The 24,502-nt window shown below is 43.3% G+C and overlaps 1 protein-coding gene across 1 annotated transcript in view; it reads right to left on the bottom strand.

Annotated features, from left to right (window-relative positions):
• Window positions 1–184: 184 nt before the first annotated feature.
• Window positions 185–24,502, bottom strand: part of LOC149197939 (GTP-binding protein ERG-like) — a 166,628-nt gene continuing 142,310 nt past the window's right edge. Inside the window, exon 8 of the mRNA XM_089406034.1 lies at window positions 185–376. Within this exon, the coding sequence (XP_089262160.1) occupies window positions 289–376 (88 nt within the window). The 3' untranslated portion in view covers window positions 185–288. The remainder of the gene's footprint in view (window positions 377–24,502) is intronic.

Raw genomic sequence — 24,502 nt, 5'->3', positions numbered from 1 at the left:
CAAAATTCAGATGATGATAAATAATCAATAATGTCAATCTCTATATTTTACAAAAGGCTAACACAAAACATGACGTTCTGTGTTCTGTGATGCCAGAGAAACAAATTGCTCTTGTTAAAGAAATTGAAAGCATATAAACATGTGCCAGCCACCTTAACAAGGATCATCTGTACCACCCTATACATTGCTGAGGTCTCCTCCATTGCCAAGGAAACAAAATATTTGTAAACGCATTTCCAGCACATTTGCTTGGGTATTAATTGTACCATTCCCTCTCCATTAATATTCTCACTTCTTCACCCTCACTTGGATTATAAGGTGTACAGTCCTCTTTAACAGTTTTCTTAATTCTTCATTTGCTGCCATTCCAATCTGTCTGGTTCCATAACAAACAAATGACTTCAAACTTCTACTCACAAAATCAGGTCATAAAAGGAAAATTAATGCAATAGTTGGAAACATACACTGAACTTCCGAAAGGATTGCCTTTAGCATGACAGTTCAAACAAATAAAAGTGAAATAAAACACCCCCAAAATGAATTTGCAGCGGCATATAAATACTTCTAAATAAATGTTGCTCCAAATTTTGTCCCCCACTTAGCACTAGAAATCAGATGGACATCCTCTTTTAAATTTGGAAAAATTGCACGGTTCTCCTAGTGAAATATAAATCAATAGGAACTAGCATAGGATACTTATGTTAGTGGAATGTATATAAATAGAATCTTAATCACACACCAAATAAGTTACACACTCCATCTATTCAAAATAATCCCTCCACAAAGATCAGAACTACTTAAATAAAGTAAAATAAAAAAACTCACTGGTAGTGATCTATAGTTCCCCTTTCGCATGTTCTTTTAAAAAAGGTAAGCATTACTACGTCAGATGAATCCAACATCTATATGCCTTGGAATTATGTCTATCATAAACCTTTTATATTTCATTATTTTAAACTGTTCTCATTGAGAATTATGAGTATATACCATAGAATTTCCCCTACACATTTTAAAGAAGTCCCCTGCGATTGTAAAGGAACTAACCCAACAAGAGAAGATTAGAAGTCCCCTGCAATTGTAAAGGAACTAACCCAACAAGAGAAGAATAGAGTAAGGTGACAATTTGCTTTATTTTTAAACGCTATGCAAACTCTTTCAAATTTTGCAGCCAACTAATAACATCAACCAAGAAATCCAATTCTACACATTCACAACAATCCTCGGGTTGGAAAAGCACCAACCTGAACAGAGAAGATTCGAGTGAGGTGACACTTGGCCCTATTTTTAAAAACTACCAGCCACACGAACATTAACCAAGAAATTCTCTATTTTATTCATTGACAAAAATCAGCTTTTTGACTTCTTGTATGTAAAAGACTCTTTACAATTATTAATCATCACAAACAACAAAGCATGCAATCAAATAGGGCAACGCCTATAAATTATGTTTTATGCACATTAAATTGTGTCCCCCTAAGTATATATCCTAACTCAAATTTTCCTGAATGCAATTGTTAAAGAAAGTCAATGTTATAATATTTAGTTCTGTTTTTCCATTCAAAGTCGTTTTTACTACAAAGACACAGTTCATCGTTGCCTCAAAAAATGTTTTCTACAAACCAGTTTGGGAGAGAAATTTGTAATTTTTCATTGTTCAACATGGAGCTGACATATTTAAAATAATTTTATATTAACAATTTTTTAATAAGAAGATAAAATAATTGAAAGTGAAAAAAAAAAATCTTAATTTGCTGATACGTGCATTATACATCCCAATATATTGGAGGCATGAAATTCCTTCAACACTTAATATCAAATCAACATATGGGATTTTAAAAAGCATTAATAACAAAAATCAAAAAATTCGACTTCTTTTCTTTCTTTTTGTGTGTGTGTATATATATATATATATATAAAACAATTGGATATAAAGGGGCTGAGCTGACGTCATCAGTAGGGAGGTCAACTTGATATCTTGTGGTGTCTAAATCCAAATTTAAAAATCCAATTTCTTGCTTTTGAAAAAGGTCATAAAGAACATGCCTTGTATGTTAAAAATTGGCAACTAGGGCCAACTTCCACCTTAGGACAGCTCATATGATGGAGATGTTTATTGCATTGGATTTCTCTTTCGGAGAAGTACAATTTTGATATAAAGATCATCTCATTTTGACAAGCAAAAATGGAATTTTGAATTTATTCTTCTCATGGACAAATTGTCAAGGTCAGCCTCAGTCAAATGTAGGCTCATGAAGCCCAATGGATGTGTCTCCTCACCCTCAACAAATTGTCTAAATAGGAGTGACCCTTCTCTCATTTGGACACTCACTCATCTCATCATATCATCTTCTCTCTCCTCTCTTGATTGGTTCGTACACTTGGAGGCTCTCTCTTCTTCGCACGTGTGGAAGGAAGGTAGATTTCAGGAGGCCGAAATTTTCTGTGATTAGGGCAGCGTTGACCAGTATTGACTTGGGTACTTTGACAAAGTGTTGACTTTTGTTTTTGGGCCAGAACTTCAATCATTTTAGGTCACATTCTTTGGCATGCAAATTGAGGCAATTGGGGACAGTTTGAGCATGTTGACTACAGTGTTGACTTTCTGTTTGACTGCAGAAATTACAGCAAGGATTGTTTGGGGTTGACCGAGCTGTTTTGGTTTGACATTGACCCTCTCTAGAGGTCGTACTATTCTGCAGTTGACCAAGCTGATTAGAGGTTGATTTGGGGCATCTTTGACCACCGTTGAATTTCCGCTTACGGCTGCATTGACTACTGATTTGTCATATAATTTTGGGCTTGTATTTATGATATTTGTACACTCTCTCTCTCTCTCTGCTGAACTATTGAAGAATAATAAGAAGATTTGATCAAAAGGTTTCCCCACATTGGGGTTTGTCCTTGGCATCCGCCACATCTTGTGTCCTCTTGTCCTGGCTTGTCTTCTGCATATGATTTTATGCTATTGTTTGGGCAAGAAATCAGGCCTAAAAGACCTCCCAAGTCAAGCAAAGAAGTATATCCCTCTAGCGAAGGTGAAAGGACCCTAATTCTCTAGGGTACGTATCACACGTGGGAAAAACTAGGGCAGTAGAACAATATTACAGTCATACCTCAAGAAAGATCTTGTTTGGTCAACAAAAGAACTCTAATCGAGTAAAGGATAGAAGAAGAACATCTCTTCTAGAAGGCTCACTCAAGGAAGGTCTATCTCTAGACAAGCAGCAGAGAAGGAGGACAAAGTGTTGGGGAGAAAAGTGTCGGAAGGAGGAAGTCTATGTGCCAGGAACAAAGCGCAGAATAGAGGAAGGACTTGACCTATGCTTGGAGGACATCCTAATCAATTTGGGGTTTGGCATTGATCAATAAGAAGCTTCAATAAGAAAAACTTACCAAAGGGTTTTCCTCTCTAAGAGAGAGGTTTTGGCCCTGGCAGAGAGCCAACATCTTTGTTCTCGTCTTTATGTTTTTGGTAGCGGTTTGATGAAACACACACACTAATAATAAGAAGAAGATCAAGCTAAGATAATTGTAAAAGTTCTTCACAAATTGTTATCAAGCAGTGAAGAATCCTAACAAACACCAGTGCCCTTCATTCTTCAACAACTCCAGGTATGATGAAATTAAACAATGTAAACTTTGAAACGGGAACTCATATTGTTACTTGTTTTGTAGAGATAGCAAAAAAGTGACCCAATTTGGAAAACGGGTGATGCAGAACACACATGTTTTTTTATAGCATAGTTTTTGGCACTATAAATTTTTTTATGTACATTGCGTTTTAGAATGGTAGTGTTTTTGATGTTGATTTTAAAAAGTGGTAATTCTACACCAAGCCCTTTTTTTAAAAGGCTTTTTTTTTATTTTTTTCTAATGTATGAGATGTAAATAATTATTTTGTATTCGAATAGCGCGACGGGCGAGGGAGAACAGGTGATGGCGACCCTCTGAGACGGCTCGGCGATGGCCTGAACTGGATGGTGGCTCTGGGTACGGGGTACTGCAGACGCTGGCACCTAGCCTGCAGCTACCCCTGACAGCTCTCGATACCCGTGCACGGGCCGGTTTACGCCTTGAACCTAAAACTCTTCTCCCGACCGGGTCATTTTCACTGTTTAGGTTATTGTTTCTTTGAGGAGGGCTTGCACAGGCCGTTTTCACCCTCCTCATCTCCCACCGGTTAGGCGACTGCGCCTTACCCTAGCTCCCATATCGGTCTATACCCCCCGAGGTTTTAGCATACGCTTGGTTCTGTTCCCATTACTGTCGGTGCCGGTACTCCGTCGGCCCGCTGGTTTCGAGATGGTTAGCCATTTTATAGTGCAATTGTCACTATGGACATTGACGAAGTGGATTATTCGGAGGATCCTCTGGAGGAGGGCTCCATCTGGTAGTCCACGTTTGCAGTTAATGAAGGTATGTACAGCGAAGACCTCTCTGGTAATTTTGTTGATTTCCTGCTGTCCTCTGAACCTGTTCACTCTGCCTCTGTCTTGTCGGAAGAACCCTCATCCTGGCCGTCATTTTCAGTGCCATCCCTAGCTACCCTGGGTTTTCTCTCAGACTGTCTCCACCCTTCCTCGGACATTGCGAGTCCGTCCATGCCATCGAGTCCCTCGTCGGCACCTCTGCCTAGAACCTCGTCTGATATCCCCCTGCCAGCTGCCCCCCCCCATCCTCTGCACATTCCATCCCCTCAGGCAGTTTCTCCACGGTTCCCCTCCATTCTGAAGCCATCCCTGTCATCCCCACAAACCCTAACCCTCCCCCCCACTCGAAGCTCTGGAAGAGGCAAGGGTTTTTGTAAACCCTAGCCACCTGCCCCTTGAAGAAACAACGGTGCTTCAAATCCCGACTTACAGATGTTATTCTCCGGCTTGAAGAGGACATTCAATGGGGGGCCGCGATGGACTATGCGAACAGAGTTCTGGTTGGTCGAATTACAGGGAGGAACTATTCGGCGGCCAAACTAAAAGCATGGGCCTTGGAAATATGGGGACAGCACTTGGCTGAAATCCCGTTTGTCCAGACTTTCGTCCGCAGTTGGTTTGCGTTACGGTTTGCAAGGGCTGACCACACCAGTTGGGTTCTCTCCTCCTTCTGGCACTTCGAGAACGCACCTGTGCTCCTCAAGCGTTGGACGCCTCTATTTGACCTAGAGACAGAGCAAATTGGGGTCGGCCTGGTTTGGATTAGGCTCCCTGGACTGCCGCTTCAGTATTGGTCAGAGGACATTTTTCGGAAAATTGGGAATTCACTAGGCACCTTCATGGAGTTTGACAAGTCATATCAAGCCACGAGAATGATGGCATATGCAAGGATCCTTGTACACTTAGATACCAAAGGAGGCCTTCAAGAATTCATCACCATACAATGGAGGTCATTCCCGCGGAAACAGCCACTGGACTATGAAGGTATCCCCTATCACTGCAGAAGGTGTCATCAGGTGGGGCACCTCTACAAGGCTTGCCCCCTCCTAAAGAAGCAGAAGCAAGCCTCACAAGAAAAGGAACAGGAACTGCCAGTTGAACAGCGTCCTCCTCAGGCAGCGGAGACCCAGCCAGCAGAGCAGAACAAGACATCAGACACAGTGGAAGCGCCACCAGCACTAGCACTGAAGAAGCGAGGCAAGAATCCTGTGAGGCCTCCTTCCCCACCACTGACGTGTTCCAGAGCTGCAAAAGGCGACGTCTTCTCTTCGGGTATGTCTTTATTTTCTAATGTCACTGCATCTCAACATTCTGCTTCTTTATTATTGCTCTCTTCCCAGCTGCCTCCCCCAATTTTGGTTCCCCCCCTTCTTCCCTCTGGCCTTGCTCTGGGCCCCCAGTTTCCTCCCATCCTCCATCGAGCAAGACAATCCTATATGTCCTGCTCCCTCCCGGTGCCTCTTCCTACTTACACCTCATGCTCCCTCTCCTCTTCCCCGATCCCTTTCCTCCCGCCTCCCTCCCCCTCAGTTAACTCTGCCCCGAGGTACACTACCCGCTCCAAAACCAAGGAGAGAGAGCCGGATGCAGTTGGCCTTGATGTGGACTCTACCCTGGTTTCGCCCAGGCTAGGGAAGGGTAGACCTTCCTCCATGCAAAAAGCGATTGCACAAGCTAGTGATGAGGTTGTTCAAGGCAAGCAGAAAACCATTGAAAGGGTTCTTAGAGCAAAGGATACCCTCCCCCCTCCCCCTCCATGAAGCTTTTATCTTTCAACTGTAGAGTGTTGGCTAGCCCCGAGAAAAAATTAGCCCTGAAGCGACCTTTTATGTCTGAGGAGGTCGATGTGATTTTTTTACAAGAAACCCTCAGTATGGCAGATTCGATCATTCCCCTCTTGAAATCCTGGCTGTTGGACTAGACCTTCCATGCGCTAGATGCCTCTGGACGATCTGGGGGGATTGCGATAGGGTTCAGGAATAGAACAATTGAATTAAGGAACATCTGGGGTGGTGGGGGTTTTATCGGAGCTGATATCTTCTCCAAGGACTTGGAGGACGAGATAAGAGTTATCAATGTCTATGGCCCCTGTCAAAATAGAGACACCTTCTGGAGAAGGCTTTTCGGCACCTCACTCTTACAAGCAGACAATGTGATCCTAGGCAGGGATCTGAACTTCTCTTTGGGATTCATGGAATCATGGGGCCACATGGCTCAGATAGACCCATTATCTGAAGTATTTATGCATATGCTGGAGGACTTTCACTGGATCGACATCCCATCGGCTAAAATCCAGCATACTTCGAAAAACAATCGCACTGGCAGCCAAAGTCTGGCTCGAAGATTGGACCATTTTCTTATTAAGGAAGCCTTCCATGCCAGACACTCCCGATCTAGGCAATGGGTACGCAATGAGGGAATCTCTGACCATCGGCCTATATTTCTAGAATTAGATGACAGTGCCCACAAGATCACAGCTCCATATAAATTCAATTCAAACTGGCTAAGGGACCCCACCTATATCAAGTTGGTCACTGAGTTCTGGCAAACCCATCCGATCTCAGAGGAGGCGGATCCTGCAAAAGGTTTTGTCAGTAACCTCAAGGAACTAAAAGGCTTATCCAGAGAATGGGTGCACAAGAAGAGGGAACGGGAGGACTTTAACTTAAAACAAGCTGAACAGGCCATTTCAGAAATTGAAGAACAATCGAAGGGTACCTTTACCTCTCCGGAGCAAAAAGAGCGGTGTGCCTTCCTTATAAAGCAGAAAACCCAAATTCTAAAGGACAGAGAAGAAAGTTGGTGCCTCAAGAGCAGAGCGACTTGGCTTAAGGAAAGAGATGATAATACAAAGTTCTATCATCGTTTTGCAAATGGGCGAAAGACTATTAATACCATATGGGAACTCCAGAACGACCAGGAACAGAAAGTTAATACCTCCAGAGAACTGGCTACCTTAGCCAGCTCACATTTCAACAGCACATACTCGGCCCCGGGAGAGGCCAACATCCTGGAGATGATGCGCATAGCAGAACTCTTCCCTCGTTTTGTTGAGATGGGAAATTGAGGAACTTTCAAAGGAGGTAACCTTGGGGGAATTAGAAGCCACCATCAAAGGATTTCAAAGGGACAAGAGCCCTGGGCCTGATGGCTGGACCATAGAATTCTACCTTGCCTTTTTCGACATCCTGGGCCATGATCTACTCAAGGTGGTGGAGGACTGTCACCTCTCTGGTAGGATGTCGCCGGCTATTAAGTCCACTTTCATTGCACTCATTCCCAAATCTGACAAGCCCTCCTCCTTCAATGACTTTCGCCCCATCTCGCTATGCAATTGCCTATACAAAATAATGGCCAAAATCATTGCAAATAGGCTCAAGCCCATCCTCTCGGCTCATATTTCCCCTGAGCAATTTGCTTTCCTTCAGCACCGACAAATCCATGAGGCAGTGGGAACTGCACAAGAACTTCTTCACTCAATGCACATAAGGAACCTGAAAGGTATGATTCTAAAGGTGGATCTATCAAAGGCCTTCGATAGAGCAAACTGGCTCTATATCCAACTGCTTCTTACTCACCTGGGCTTCCCTTACTTATACATCAACTGGATCATGAGTTGTATTACCAATGTCTCATACAACGTTCTTCTTAATGGTGCTCCTACTCCTTTTTTCTCGGCCGAGAGAGGCCTAAGGCAGGGGTGCCCTCTCTCTCCCCTGTTATTTCTTCTCATCATGGAAGGCCTTAGCAAATCTATAGGGGCTGAGCACAGAAGGGGCAGAATTGTGGGCATAAGGATTACGGACAACTGTTCTTTAACCCACTTACTGTTTGTGGACGATGTCCTCATCTTCTTGAACGGCAGTATTGGAGACACCACGGTCCTTCAAAACGTTTTTGATCTCTTTCAGAAGGCAACTAGTATGGCCATCAATGTTCTCAAATCTTCTCTGACTACAGCAGGATGCTCACAGCTCGAAATACAATTTGCACTCCATCGGTTCCCTTTTACATTACACTCTATGGAGGAGCGGCTGAAGTACCTAGGATTCCGGTTGAAGCCCTTGGGCTACAAAATTGCGAATTGGACTTGGCTCATCTCTAAGGTGGAAAAGCGACTGAACATTTGGTTCAATAGATATCCCTCTCGAGCTGGCAGGCTAATCCTCATTAAAGTTGTTCTGGAAGCGACCCTGGTATACTGGATGGCCTTGGCCTGGATTCCCATGGGGATTCTGGCCAGGCTACAAAGGATATGCAACATATTTCTATGGAAAGGCAACAAACAGGGAAGTCACTTTCCCTGGGTCAAATGGGATACTATTGCTAAACCCAAGAGATGGGGGGATGGGGCATAAAAAAATTGGACATCTTCGCCAAAGCGTTGGCAGCAAAATTGGGTTGGCAGCTAATAACAACACAAAGTCTCTGGATGAAGGTTTCCTATGCTAAGTATATCTCCCCTACTAACACTATGGATTGGATCAAGATGGACCATCGAGCTAGCAGCAATATATCCATCATATGGAAGGCAGTGCTAAACTCTCTCCCCCTCATTCGAGAAGTTTAACATGGAGGATCCATGAGGGGAATGCAGTACAAATCGGGGTCAACCCCTAGATTGGATGCGGGAATGCTCACAAGCTCCCAGCAGAGATGACTGAACTTCTAGCGAATCAAGGCTACACAAATCTCTGTCACATTGTTGACACTACAAACACCACTCTTTTTCAGCAAGCCTGGAAATCGGCCCTGGACCTCCATCTTCTAGGCCATTGGCATCGAGACTGGGAAGGTTTTACTGAGGCCCTTACACAAGCTCACATTCGGATATCAAAAGGAGAGGACGAAATTGTATGGGCACATGCAAAAAATGGCAGGTATTCGCCAAAGGATGGGTATCTGAAGCTTATGGAAGCCTGGAATCCGGAGCATTTAGAGCCATGGTGGAGAGCCCTTTGGAAGCTAAAAGCGGCCCCCAAAACACGACTACTTATGTGGTCCATCCTTTTCAACAAAATCCCAACGAGCCTAAACTTAATGAAGCGATCTTTCCATGGACCCTTTTGGTGTCACCTATGCAGAAGCAATGAGGAAAGTACTGAGCACCTTTTCCTAGACTGTTATATAGTCTCCAAGCAATGGAACAACATCCTAGCACATTACCCCTCCCTTCAGGAATGGCGCGGGGGGAATATACGTGAGGCTTGGCTCAGTTGGCTCGGTGGACACAGGGGGAAAGACAGGAATCTGCCCCTCTTGATGTGTTGGGCTATTTGGACAGCAAGGAACCAGGCCATCTTCGACCAAAAGGACCCCCACTGGCTCTCCATCAAATCCAGAATCATAGCCGACTTCGACTCTCTACCTGAGGATGTCTCTCAGCCTCCCCCTAGGGACATTCAACCGGAACACATTGATAAGACAACTCCTTGGGCCTATTTTGACGGGTCAACCCAAGAAGAGGGCTATGGGGGGCTATCCTCTCCCTGAGGGAATCTCATTGCTTCAAAATCCAAATGAACCTGGGAAGAGGCACAAACAACTATGCTGAGCTTGCCACTGAAAAACATCTCCTCCACTTTGCACTTGAAAAACACTGCACTCATCTCCAACTCTTTGGGGATTCAAAACTTGTCTGCAACTAGCTTAATAGAACATCTCATTGCTCTGCATACTCATTGAAGCACATTTTGGATGAGGCTCACAAACTTATTGCATCCTTTGATAACTTTGTATGTCATCACATTTACAAGGAGCACAACTCAGGGGCAGACTACCTATCAAAGGAGGTAGCGCGTCGGCAAGAAGAGGATTGGTTGATACAGGAGGAAATTGATGGAACCTTCCATCAGTTTTACCACAGATCGTTCATAGACCTGCACTTGCACCAGGGGATATAACACACTGTCTTTTACATTTCTTCTGTTTTTCTTAGTATTTCGCATGTTGTTTATATTTTTGTACAAAGGGTTCTATAGAACTCTCATCCAGAGACTATTTTGACAGACGCTCAATCAAGACTACTATCAGTGATATTTCAATTTTGAGACCTACATGATCTCCCTGCGTGGAGAATGCAGTTTACTGTTTTTTTGTGGTTGTTTATTTGTCAGTTAAAATCTGTTAAGTAACGGTAATTTTGAGACTTTCATGATCTCCCTGAGTGGAGAATACAATTTTTTTTGTGGTAGTTGTTTCGACAAACAGTCTGGTGAGGCAACCAGCCTCAATTTGCATATGCTATGGCATCTACAGAATGTAATTTCTCTTTACTAATAGAAATTATGGCTTTTTCCAAGGGAAAAAAAAAAAAAATTATTTTGTAAATTTAATAATTTTTGAAGTGGTCTTTTTTTTCATATTTTCTTGCTTTTATTTTAATCTTAATTTTTTTGTAGTGAGGTTTTTATTGTTTTGCATATTTAAAGAAAAAGGTCGATATTTTGAATTTTCGATATTCTACATATTTATACAGTGTTAATTAATTTTTCAATCCACATGAAATAATTGTTTATAAAAAACAATATTTTTTAACAATTGAAATAAAAATAACCATTTTTAACATAAATATAACTAAAAAACTACACGTTTTGATAATTTTTTGTAATTTTTTGCTAAAGATAACATGTCAAAATCACAATTTTTATAGAAAAAATTTAACTAAAAATGATTAATAATAGTTTTTTTTATGAATTTCATGTCAAAAAAATAATAATAATCACAGTTTTTTCAAAAAATAATGATTAACATAAAAATTAATGCGAAAATCACATAATACAAATATTGAACACATAACAACCTTAATTTAGTGCTTATTCTTCTCATAAAATGTCAAAGTCAAAACATTACAAGAATAACTAATTAATAGTTGCAAAAAATGAGCTTGATTTCCAAGCATAACTTAAATTTAATCAACAATGTCACGTAATCCAAACTCTTCGTCCTCTAGAGTTTCATCATTGTCTTCTTCTACAATATTTTCTACTTCTTTTTGCTCATTTTCATCTTCTAATGGATCTTTGATGTCTGCGAATATCCCAATGTGGTGCTACGACGCCCACCCCGCGCCACCACGACGACCTGCCCACCCCCCAGGGGTGGTTGGGCGATTCTCAGATCTTTGATGTCTGCGAATCTCCCAATGTGGTGCTGCGGCGCCCACCCCGCGCCACCACGGCGGCCTGCCCACCCCCCAGGGGTGGCCGGGCGATTCTCAGAATCGCCCAGCCACCCTCGAGGGGCAGGCAGGCCACCGGGGTGGGCGTCGCCCATTGCTGGGGGGCAAGCGGGCCACCGGGGTGGCACGGGGGGGTGCTACGGCGCCTACGCCGCGCCACCTTGGCAGACGGCCCGCCCCTTGGGGGTGGCTGAGCGATTCTCGAAATCGCCAACCACCCACGTGGGGCGGGCGAGCCATCGGGGTGGTGTGGGGTGGCGCTGCGACGCCCACCCCGCACCACCACGGGGACCTACTCGCATCATCACAGTGGCCCGCCCGCACCACAGGGTGGCTGGGCGATTCTCGGAATCGCCCAGCCACCCCCGTGGGGCGGGCGAGCCACCGTGGTGGCGTGGGGTGGTGCTGTGGCGCCCACCCCGCGCCACCACGGTGGCCCGCCCACCCCACGGGGGTGGCTGGGCGATTCACCACCACGCGCCACCCCAACGAGAATCGCCCAACCACCGCCGTGGGGGGGGGCCACCATGGTGGCGCGGGGTGGGCGCCGCAGCACCACCCCGCCCGCCCCACAGGGGTGGCTAGACGATTCACCACCACGCGCCACCCCAACGAGAATCGCCCAACCACCGCCGCCACCGTGGGGGGGGGGGGCCACCGTGGTGGCGCGGGGTGGGCGCTGCAGCACCACCTCGTCCGCCCCACAGGGGTGGCTGGGCGATTCTCGAAATCGCCAAGCCACCCTCATGGGGCGAGTGGGCTGCAGAAGTGGTGCGAGGTGGTGCCGCGGCGTCCACCTTGCGCCACCTCGGCAACCCGCCCACCCCCCTTGGGTGGTTGGGCGATTCCCGGTGGGGCTATGGTGCCTACCACGCGCCACCGCGGTGACCCACCCACCCACCCCCAGGGTGGCTGTTGTGTGATTCCCAGAATCGTCCAGCCACCCCCAGGGGGCGAGCGAGCCGCCGGGGTGGCACGGGGTGGGCGTCGCAGTCCCACCCCGCGCCACCCCGAGGGGCAGGCAGGCCACCGGGCTGGGGCTACGGCACCCACCCGGCACCACCCCGGCGGCCTGAAATCGCCGAGCCACACCTGGGGGGCGGGCAAGCTGCCAGGGTGGCGCGAGGTGGGCGTGGCAGCCCCACCCCGCACCACCCCGGGGGGCAGGCGGGCTGCCGGGGTGGCACGGGGTGGGGCTGAGACACCCACCTCGCACCACCCTAGCTGCCCGCCCGACCCCCGGGGGTTGCCCGCCCGCCACCCTCAGGGGGGTGGGCGCCGCAGCCCCACCCAGCGCCACCACGGAGGCCCGCCCGCCCCCCAGGGGTGGTCGGGCGATTCCGAGAATCACCCAACCACCCCAAGGAGGCAGGCGGGCTGCCGGGTGGGCACCGCAGCACCACCCCATGCCCACCCCGACGACCCGCCAGCCCCTCGGGGGTGGCTGGGCGATTCCGAGAATGTTTCATTCAATTTACAAATAATGACTTTTGAATTCATTTAGTGATGTAATTTGTTCATAATGTCATGGTTTTTTAATTTTATAGTTGAAAAAATTTCAATTTCTTTTGTATCTAGCATTTTATGGTTGAGAACATGTTGAATTTATACTTAGGAAAAAAAATGTTATTCTACCAAAAACATTAGTGTGTTTTTTCCTCATAAACAACTTTGTTTGGCACATAAAAATTCAGTTTTACTAGCAATTTTTAAAAATGTTGAAGATTGACACTAAAAAAAAATCATCGTTCTAGTATCATCACTTTTTCGTTTTCAAGCTGTTTTTGCACGGAAAATTCGTTTTCACTGCCATTTTTAAAACATGTTCAAAATTGACCCTAAAAAAAAAAATTCATCATTCCAGTATACACACTTTTCGTTTTTAGCACTGTTTTTGATGTTTTTTCGGGGTTTTTTGGCCAGAGTTCCCATTTTGAGTTTATAGTTCTCGTTTCAAAGTTTACATTGTTGTTAATATTGCAAAGCAAAAAGAATTTATTCTTATTCCTGCCCTCTCCACCACCTCTCCTCCAGATACATTGGACCATTGGTTGATTTATAGTGGTGCCTCAAGGCACTTCACTAGGTACAAGGAAGCCCTCTCTAACTTGGTTGAAAAGAAGACAAATATTTATGATTATACTTAGGGATAATGCCACTTATCCCTTGAAAGGAATTGGGACTGTTACTCTTCACTTAAATCAAGGTCAAACTCTTTTGGGCTATATGTACCTAATCTGGAAAAGAACTTGGTTTCGATTTCTACGATGTAAGATAGCAGTTTCAACGTGACATTCATTGATGGGAAGGTTTGTCTTTGGCAAAGGAACCCAAGAGATGCATTCACTCTTGGATTCAAGGTTGAAGGTCTCTATCAAGTTAGAGGAAGTTAGTTGGGAGCAATGATTTGTGATACCTCTCTTCAATCCAAATTATGGCACCGGAGATTTGCTCACCTTCGTTTCAAAGCCTTACCCGATGTAAGAAAGATGGTCAAAGGGATGCCCGAATTCAACTTAAATCATGAAGGTGTTTGTCAGGGATGTGAAGCTGGAAAACATACAAGGGGACCATCCCCTCAAGTGAGACTCAAACAGATGATATTCTTCAATTGGTTCATTCTGATCTATCAGGTATGTTGCCCTGGGAAAATTTTAAGGATGGAAAATTATCTTGAAGTTTCAAAACATTGGCGAACTTCACTAGTCCCTAATATGAAAAATATAAAATGTTTAGTGATGCATTTGTAAAATTATTCAAATTTATAATGATTTTATATATACTCTCTATATAATGTTGGCGATTCTTAAGGTAAAATAATTTTATATTGTAAAATTTGGGCGAATCATGATCAAGGTCTTTCAAAGTTCTTATGCTTCATGATCAAGGTCTTTCGAAGTTCTTATGGGGAGAAGCTACCAACACTGTTGTGTATGTCCAAAACTGATGCCCACATCAAGCTTTGGACTTCAAAACACCCGAAGAAGTATTCACCAGTAAGAAACCTGATGTTTCTCATTTTAGAATTTTTTGTTGTCCCATATAATATCATGTGTCGAAAGAGAAAAGAAACAAACTAAATACATCTGGGAAGAAAGGAAAGTTTGTGGGCTACAATGAAACTTCGAAGGCATATAAATCCTATGTGCCTGGCAAAAAGGGAAGTGGAATTAAGTCATGATGTCACTTTCGATGAAGATTTTGCTCTTAGAAAGATTCGAGATCTTCTTATTCCAAGGAAGGGCAATGATGATGTTGATGCAGAAAAGCAGGATGAACCTTCGTCCGATGAATCGATGCCCGATGTTGAAGGTCAGATGGATTCCATTGATCCACCTCCTAGTGAGCCCACTACTTCAAGAAAAAGGCCTTTATGGCTCAAAGATACTCTTGAAGATGTTCAGAAACATATTGCACCGAGAGGGACATTTCGTGAAAGAAAGAAGCCGAATAGGTCTCTAGGTCTCTCTCTTATACTGCACCTTCACAACTTCCCTAGAGAATCTCAGTCTCTAGCAATGTTGCACGAAGCGGAGGCAAAGCAGAAGCGTTTTTTGGAAGCGGGGACGCGGAAGCGTCACTTTCCAAAAATCTAGGAAGCGAAGCGTCCGCAGAAAAGTCTGCTATGTATATATATATATATATATATATTGCATTTATACTCAAAACAAACATCCCAAATACCAAATTAATTGTAGAAGACATGAAAACATGCATATTTTTGCATAAATCAAGATAGATATAACATCCATTGTACATTAATGATTAATTATTCGAGCATCAACCATCTAGAATCTAGATTCCTCTCCTCTTGTCTAGTCTTTGCCTCTACCTCGATTGTCTAGGGATATTAGTCAACATTGCCCAATTTTGATAAAACTACCTAATTCAAGACTTAAAATATGGTAGAAAAAGCTTAACATGCTTGATCGATGATTTTGACTTGATTGAAAGGTAATTTTTTGCTAAGGGCGTGCCGCGTGACAAAGGAGTTCAATAATTAACACCACCAACACTAGGGTACATATAGGGCTTGGTGCTCTTGATTAAATGCTAATCGCATACCTTCATACTTGATATAATCTAATGAAATGCCACAATCCCATTGGTCTTGAATTCCTGAAAACTGTTAAGTCTGCTGAATTTTGAATAGGATATGAAATTCTATTTTCTCCATATGAAGTCCAATGAGGTTGGAACCACTCTCAAACATCCTGAGTCATTTCATGGTAATGTTAAAAATTTAAGTAAAAGGATGAAAATGAAAAATAAAAGAGAATGTCACTTTTACTTTAAGAATTTAACATTACCATGAGGGAGCATCTGCTATATTTATATTTTTTTTACCTTCATTCGTCACCCTAACCCAAGGTGGACCCACCCCCAACAAGCAAACTCACCTAAAATTTAAAAAAAAAAAAAAAAAATTGAAAAAAAAATGATTTTCTAAACGCTTTTTCGGAAGCGTACACTTCCGACGCCCGAAGCGCCGTACAAAGCGCCCTTCGGCGCTTCCGTACCACGCTTCTGAATTTCCAGGGAGCGGCAAAAAATTCGGAAGCATGCTTCTGGCCAAGCTTCCTAGGCGCTTTCGTACAGGATGCGCTTCGAGGCTTGGAACCGTTTGGGAGGGGATTTTGTGCAACATTGGTCTCTAGGTCTTCTAGAGAGAACCTCGGTCTCTACTTTGATCACTTAGTAGAGTCTCTCTCTTGTTGCCCCAGAAGAATTTCACTACCTTAACTTCGCACTTCCCAGAAGAATCTGCTGCCCAAACTTCGCACTTCCCAGAAGAATCTTCGCTATACCCAAAAGATGATGTCCCAAAAGAATCTTCGCACTTCTCTTTTGTTGTTCCTTCTTCACTCTCCTTTTAGCCCTCTTTCTTCTGCCTTCTCTTTGCACTTTTCCAGTGAATGCTTGTCTGAATTGTGTGTCTCCAAATGAGGTTGAGTAGGGCTATATATACCCTTCTTCGCTACCCTTTAGGCCAACTTGACAACTGGAGTTTAGGCCGACTTCATCTTGCAGTTTCTTCATGGTTTGTAGGCTGACTTGAAGGGGTTTGGTGACAAGTTCTTGGAGGATACTTTACATAGACAATATTGACCTATTACAAAGTGTAACATGACTTCATTTACATGACAATGACTCTTTTATGTCTAGATGAATAAACACTAAAGACTTTCAATGGGAGTCTTCACTCAAAAACAAAATCCCTTGCTCATGAAACCCATGAAGTAAGTCAACATAATAATTACATTTTTTTAATTTACATCTCTTTACATAAAATCATAATTACAGGTCATTATGAAGACCAAATCTAGTTACACTTTTCAACAGTAGATGTGACTACGGCTAAGGCATTGGCCATGTAGTTGAGGGATCGGTCGAGAGCTCGAAAGCACACCTCCTTAAAGCCCTTGATCATGTGGATGATCCTTTCTCTATAGGGTTTCACCTCATGCTTTGTGTCGAAAGTTCCTCTTATTTTCAAAACAACCAAGTCATTGTCCCATATTATCAGCAATTTTTGAATTTTGCATGATTGGGCGGCTTCAAGTCCCAATAATAGGGCTTCATATTTAGCTACATTATTGGTACAAGTGAATTAGAGTCTCAAGGCAAACATCAAATACTCCTCAGAGGGAGAGATGAGGACAATACCCGCCCCGAATCTCGATTTAGAGTGAGCTCCATCAAAATAAATTATCCAAATCCTGAGAGGAGGTGGAGCTTTAATGTGTTCATTCTTGAAAATCCTCCATTCCCCAAGCTCAATGTTTTCTTCTTCTAAGTCTTTGTCGAGATTTTGGGAGGAAGCGATCATGGGGGCAGAAAATTCATGCCTAGGAATGGATGCATAGGAGTTTTCTTTCCAAGGGAGGTATATAGTGGATTTATCTTCACTAATGGACAAGTTTAGATCCTCAACTAGTTGCTTAGACACAATCATCCCCCACGTAGGGTTCATCTCTACTATGACTATGTTTATGGTGAATTTTTTTTCAGGGTATGTATGAAAGAATGTCTTTTCTACTTCCACTATTCCACATACCCTAAACTCATCACAATTCAGGATTATTCTATTGGGGAATTCTCTTGAAAGCTTGAGCCCAAGTTTCTCCATTATACTTAAGGACATGATGTGAATTGGACTACCAGAATTCAAAATACAATTTCTTAAGGTGTGACCATTTATCCCAAGGGCAATATAGAAGGGGTCATTCATGTTCAAAGCTAATCTCAGGGGAAGTTTCATGGCAGCAAGGTCAGGAGGTTTCTTCTTGTAACCCTTTCTTGTTTTCTTGCTAGTTTCAGGCAACATATTGCTTTCGTGGAGGGGTGGTTCTTTGTCATTTGAGGGGGTGCTATGATTGTCAACTTGCACCATGTTGATGGAAGTTTGCTTCATGGCTTGATCGAGATCAAATATGATATCTTGGGCTTGAAGGAGATTAGTAGGGTTCTTGTTTCTAACATCAAAGGCCAATTTCCCTATGAAAGCATTGAAGTACGCGACTAGAGTCACCTCTTTTGGGGGGGCTAGCTCTTGGGGAATATAATGAATAATCATGTTAAATCTTTGGTTGAACTCGACTATGGATTCATTATCAGCCTTTTTGCTAGACAAGAGACCTTTGTATAATTCAACTACATCCTTTTCATGGACCCACCTCTTTTTTAATACACCAACAAGATCTCCCCAGGAAGAAATGGAGGATGGGGGCAATGACAGATACCATACTCGAGCATCCCCTTCTAAGGAGAAGGCGAAGGAAGTCATGCGGGTGAATTCATTATAGGATGCACCACATGTTTGATATTCAAAATTTAAGAGATACTCTTGGGGATCCTCCTTCCCAATGAATTTGGGCCTATCAGGATATTCAGGAGGGGAACTAAAAAGGCCTCCAATCATGTTGGAAAGGTTTAAAGGAATGAAAAATTCATGTTTTTTCTTCCTATTGTTCATCCTTCTATCAAAAAATGGAGTGTAGGGTTTTCCATCCTTTCATCGATGGTTTGTCATGATTTCAGAGCTCTCCATTTAAGAAGGATGTTGTGAAGTCACCAGAGGAATAATTAGAATGTCATCAATGAATCAATTTCGTAATGATTCGCTAGGGATGTAGACCTGCGTCCTCCCCGGCAACAACGCCAAAAATGTTAATCGCTCAAACTAACAAGGGTCCTAGGAGGGGATGCTATAGAGCAACCACTAGGTCGAGGGCAACAATGGAGCGATAGCCCACTATCACCTCAGCTAAGGCTCCCTACTCTTTATGGACTTTCACCGATGGGAGAAGTTTCGGTATGTGAGGAATCACTAGAATAGATATAGTCAATGACAAGATAAGGAAGTGATTCCTTAGCCTATTCACAAGAGAGACTCAATTAAATGGGTTGCTTGCTTTAGAAGCAAGGTAATGGGCTCTCTAAGATGGGCTAAGAGGGCTTTTGAGGATGGGGTTTAGGAGTATGCTTTGTTAAAGAAGCTCGTAATCTCAAAAAGGCCTTATGAATGCTTGGCTTCTAAGTGATCTTTGTGGAATTGGAGTCAACAAGTTGCAGGACCACCAAAGGCCAAGTGGACCAAAAATTAAGTCAAGGAAGAGGATCAAAGAAAGAATTTTGCTTTGATGATTTAGTGCTATGATCCCAATGAGGTTACTAGCCAACGGGAAACCAAGGGCAAGATTTCATCTTCGAGCTAGGGCTTGATATATCTCAAGATCCCACTGTTGGAATCTCATGAAATTTGGAGGAGCTTCTTGAGGACACACCAGCGCAATTGTGGGCAAGAGGTCGAATTATTTTCATGGATAAACCGTGAGAAAAGTGATGCCCTAGCTGACCTATGGAGGTTAGACTTAGAAAAAGAAGGGAAGGTGAGAGGAATTCTCTTTGAAATGGATCACCTATGGAAGGATCGATGCCTAATCCTTTAGGCAAGATGGAGTCAAGATGAAATTTGTTATTTAGAGGAACTACACCCAATCAAGGAGCCTCCTAGACAACTTTGCATGGCAATTAGGGCATGAGAGAAACTGCTAGAAGAATTTATACTTCAATTCGCAATAATTGATTACTTATCAAGATATGTTTAATAGAAACAATCTCTAGGAACATTTACCCTTTCACACATGATACATGAGATGATGCAACGCTACAAAATACTAAATTTCCACAATTTGGCATAAGAAAAGCAATAAATTTCAGATCTAGTATTGAAAAAAACCAAGAAACATCAATGTATTAAAGCAAATAGCAAGAATAGACATGAAAAGATTACTTACATGTGCAAAGAGTATATCCAATCACCAAAATTATGCCAATAATGAAGCTCCAAGACAAGAGAGAGATATCCAAACATCAAAATTCATCCATTACATCCAAAATCCTCCTCCGAAGGGATAGCGAAAATTTCACAAGAGATAAGAACCCAATCCAAGTGATGATGATGAAATGAATCATCTCACTTCTCTTTATACACTCTCTAATGAATTTGATTAAGCTAAATTGGCCTAATTGAGCCCCTAAAATAAAATAATGTGCATAATAACAATACTTTTGGTGACAAACCCACCAAATAGCTCAAGAACATAATAAGAAGCCTCTCCAAAGGGTCGAATGATGAACAATGTGAGTCGTTGGGCCTTTGCGGAGGCCCAATGATGTCCAAGGGGTGCCATGATGAAGAACTGGACTCCAACATAATGGACAAGGGGTTGGTCGCTTGTTTTCCAAGAAAGAACATGTGGTGCTCCCAACTGGGTGTAGGGGGCCACAAGGACATCCTCATGGGTCTCCAAGTAAGGGCTAGGATAATGATATAAGCCCTCCCTCTACAGCGGGAGACATCCTTTGGACTCTGGAACATCTGCCAAGTGAATGGTGCATGTGTGGATCCGTTGGGCATGGTGAACTAGGTGCATCATCCTCATCCAAAAGGTGGAACACGAGCAATCAACGAGTGGTGTTGGGATCCATGAAGTACACACTGCGATGGTGGAGGCCCATGGCTTTCAACGCTCATCCTACAAGTGCCCATGTGGCCCTCTAGAATGCTAAGACCCTGTATAGGGAGACCAAGCCCCAAATAGAGACCCACCTGCAATCCTGCATAAGATCCAATGCGTCCCCTTGCCCTCCAATACAACAAATCATTAGAGTAAACAAGTAAAAGAGTTTACAAGTCACGAGATCAATGGGGCACTTCATGGTGGTATGTCCTTCCATAGTGGGCTTTGGCATGTACAAGTGTCTCCAAGCTCAATAGGGGGTTAACCAAGGACCCTATTAGGTGGTTGCAACCTCTAAAGGGGGTGACATGTCCATGGTACATCCCTCAAATGGCAGGTGGTAGATGATGTAATAATGAAGCAGAGTGGGGATCGAGGGAATCATCCAGACCACATGTCATCATACAAGGGTAGTTGTAATAAGGGAAGCCCACACCTAGGTATATGAGTGTAGGAGGAAGAAAATCGTGGTACATGAGTTACCCCGCCCTTTGTTTTTCCACCCTTTTTCATATGCCTTTTGCCTTTGACTGATTTTTTTTCATAATTGCTCAAGGCTCCAGGGGATGAGAGCATGATGTGTAATATGTAGTAGTGGATACCCCCGTAAGGTGGGGCGTTTATTGCCCACCAGGGATTGGGACAATCATGGGTTCCTTAATGATGGAGGGGGCTCATTTGGGGCCCCACAGGAACCAGGGTGATGGCCATGGGTAAGGGGTAGAGCTCATGTCTGGCTTTTGCCCACGTGCTAAACTTGCATGTCCTGCCTATCCTTTGCATTTTGTTGTACATTTCCTGTTGAGAGTGGCCAAACTATGCTCTTTCTTTTCTTTTTAGATGCATCAAGCTTCGGGGCATCATTTTAGGCCTGACCCAAGGTGTAGACAAGGGGAAGGGGAGGCTAACCCTATGTGGACCCACTGGAGACATGTGGACCCGGATAGGAAAATAAATGAACAAGGCAAAAATGAGTGGAAGGGGAGTGATGTAGGTGGTATTGGGAAGCAAGACCACCCAACCAAAATCGGGATTTCCCATGTAGTGCCATCCCCGAAGCCAATGGCCAGTAAAGGAGATCCCACGGGAGTAGGATACAAGGGTAGCCACAGGGTCAGGGAGCGAAGACAAGAATATAGATGTAACCTCGTTCCGTTGAATCCCACCACTAGTCCATGCCCAAAAGTGCTCATGAAAAGTAAACAAAATTACTCAACCAAACTAATGAAAAGTCCTCCCTTTGAGGTCGAAAGGCCAACCTTCAAACATACAATCATGACAAGTGGATGAGGGATCACATGGCTGGCTCAAGTGGCGAATAAAATGACAAATTGAGTTATCTAGTGGCTGCAAGGGGTTGTTGGCTACTGGCTGAGGACCATGTAGCAGAAAAAATCTCCTATATACACTACCCACAGGTGGTGGGTAACAGGGACCACTTTGCATTGGGAAACATGAACTACCTTGGAAAGAATGATATGCCATTAATTGTGAAACTGCCATTTCTGAGAAGCATCTGAGACATACTACACAAAATCCAAGGCTACCTACAAATTCACTAGACTTATAACCATGTGGAAAGACATAGGTGCACCTAACATGGGTTGGACTAGCCCCTACACTAGTAATCACCCCTACAAAAGAGCAAGGCTTCTCTAAAACCATGATTCCTCATATAAGGCCATCTAAGGTTCTCCAATCCTATCCACAATGAAAGGAACCTAAAATGAACTCAAAGGGACAGGCCATCATCTGACCAAAACAAACTAACACAACATGACACAAAATCTAGGATGCCTACAGGGGTTCACATGGTTGTTACATGTCATTTGACTTGTGACCTTGGGCTTACAATGGTACAAAAAACGTTGCATGAATGTATAGGTATTGTTACCGCTCAAACTAGCAAGGGTCTTAGGAGGGGATCCTATAGAGCAACTATTAGGTCAAGGGGCAACAATGGGGCAATAGCCCATTGTCACCACAGCTAAGGCTCCCTACTCTTTACGGACTTTCACTGATGGGAGGAGTTCTGGTATGAGAGGAATCACAAGAATGAATGGGTCAATGATAAGATATGAGGTGATTTCTAAAGCCTATTCATAAGAGAGGCTCAGCTAGATGGCTTGCTTGCTTTCAAAACAAAGTGACTGGCTCTCTAAGAAGGGTTATAAGTATTAAGGGTGCATAGACCTAGGGCTAGAGGATATGCCTTGTCAAGGGGCTTCCTAAGCTTAAGGATCCTTGTGAAGAAATGGATTCTATGTAATCCTTGATGAATTTGAGTTGTAGAGTTGTGGGACCATAAAGAACCCAAGCGGACCCAGATTAGGTCAAAGGTATGGAGTTGATCAATCAAAGAGGGGCTTGACCTAATTAGGGAAGAGAATAGGATTAAAGGACTAATCTTCTTTTGAGATTTTAACACAATGATCCTAGTGAGGACACTAGCCCAAATCAACCTAAGGCAAGAATTGGTCTTATGGTTGGGGCTTGCTATATCTCAAGATTCCACTGTCGGATTTGCCTCAAACTTGGAGGACCTCTAGAAGAACCCCAGTGCAGTAGTGGAACAAATATCGAGGTGTTCAGATGGCTACAAGGAAATTTCACTGATGCCCTAGGTGACCCTCTAAGGTTAGTCCTAGAATTGGGAAGAGTGAAGAAAATGAAGATAAATTTGACGACCAAGTGGATGTGATGATCAGTGCCTTGCTTAGGGGGCTTAATGGAATCAAGATACACCTAGATCAAGGAATTTCGAGAGCTAAGGATCCCTAATTCACCTTCGCTAGCCTACTCAAGGGCAACAACTTGGTTATTAGAGATTTATATTTCAAATTTGCCAAAGAGATGAAGTTTTGTGTTCTTTCAACCTAAGAGGTGCCTCTAGTAACATTCACCCAATCCCGCAAGAGCAATGCATTCATTAAATCACCTATTCAAAGGCCCCAGAAGAATTACACATTACATTAATCCATACAAGAATAATGATAGCAATATACATGCATTTGACAAGAAAGATAACAAGAATACCATTAAAAGTTCACTTACATGAGAGAGAGAGAGAGTATATCCATTCATCAAATTTGCATTAGAAAGAAGCTCCAAAGACAATAGCGAAAATTTGAACATCATGGTGCATCTAGAAACTCCAGAAAGCTCATCCAAGTGATGATGAGAGGAATGAATGAGCCTCTCATCAATTTATATCCTCTCTAAAGAGTTTGATTTGCCTAACTACGCCTAATTAAGCCCCAAATAATAAAATAATGTGCAAAAATAATGTTATGCTCTTGACCTACGAGAAGACACTAGAATACCAAATATACGAAGAAACACAACCCAGAACACAGAACAAAATGAGAAATAACAACATGTCTTTTATTATTCAAAGATGAAAGCAATGTTCACTTGCCTCTTCGAGGGGGCAACCTCCAATAGAGCAGGGCTCGATTACAAATAAGACGCGACGCTCTTCAATGGGAATCTCTATCCTTTAGATAGGATTAATACATGCAATACCATCGGTCAATACCATGGTTTTCTTAATACCATCTATCTAATACCATGGCGCGTTTGCAACTAACTGTGGTCCCTTTCTTTAAATGCGGGTCAAACACTTACAATTATTAATATGGGCTTTATTGACTCTTTACTAACTATAACTATTACTCGACCCTATTACATAAATAAGGGGGTTAGGGTTGGACCCTAACATGCCCTCCCCCATAAAAACAGCCTTTTCCTCAAGGTTGAAGTTGCGGAAACTGTTGTGGTTGGTTCCTAGGTCGCATCTTCTAGAGAGGTGTCTTTCCACTTGACGAGGGCTTCCTTGATCGTGTGGCCTCGCAGATGTCATTCTT

The sequence above is a fragment of the Pinus tabuliformis genome, chromosome 2_2 (assembly GCF_031772625.1).
Source record: "Pinus tabuliformis cultivar Carrire ecotype Pingquan chromosome 2_2, CPIR1, whole genome shotgun sequence".
Classification (NCBI taxonomy): Eukaryota; Viridiplantae; Streptophyta; class Pinopsida; order Pinales; family Pinaceae; genus Pinus; species Pinus tabuliformis.
The sequence above is the reverse complement of the archived record's forward strand: the minus strand, read 5'-3'. Positions and strand labels throughout refer to the sequence as shown.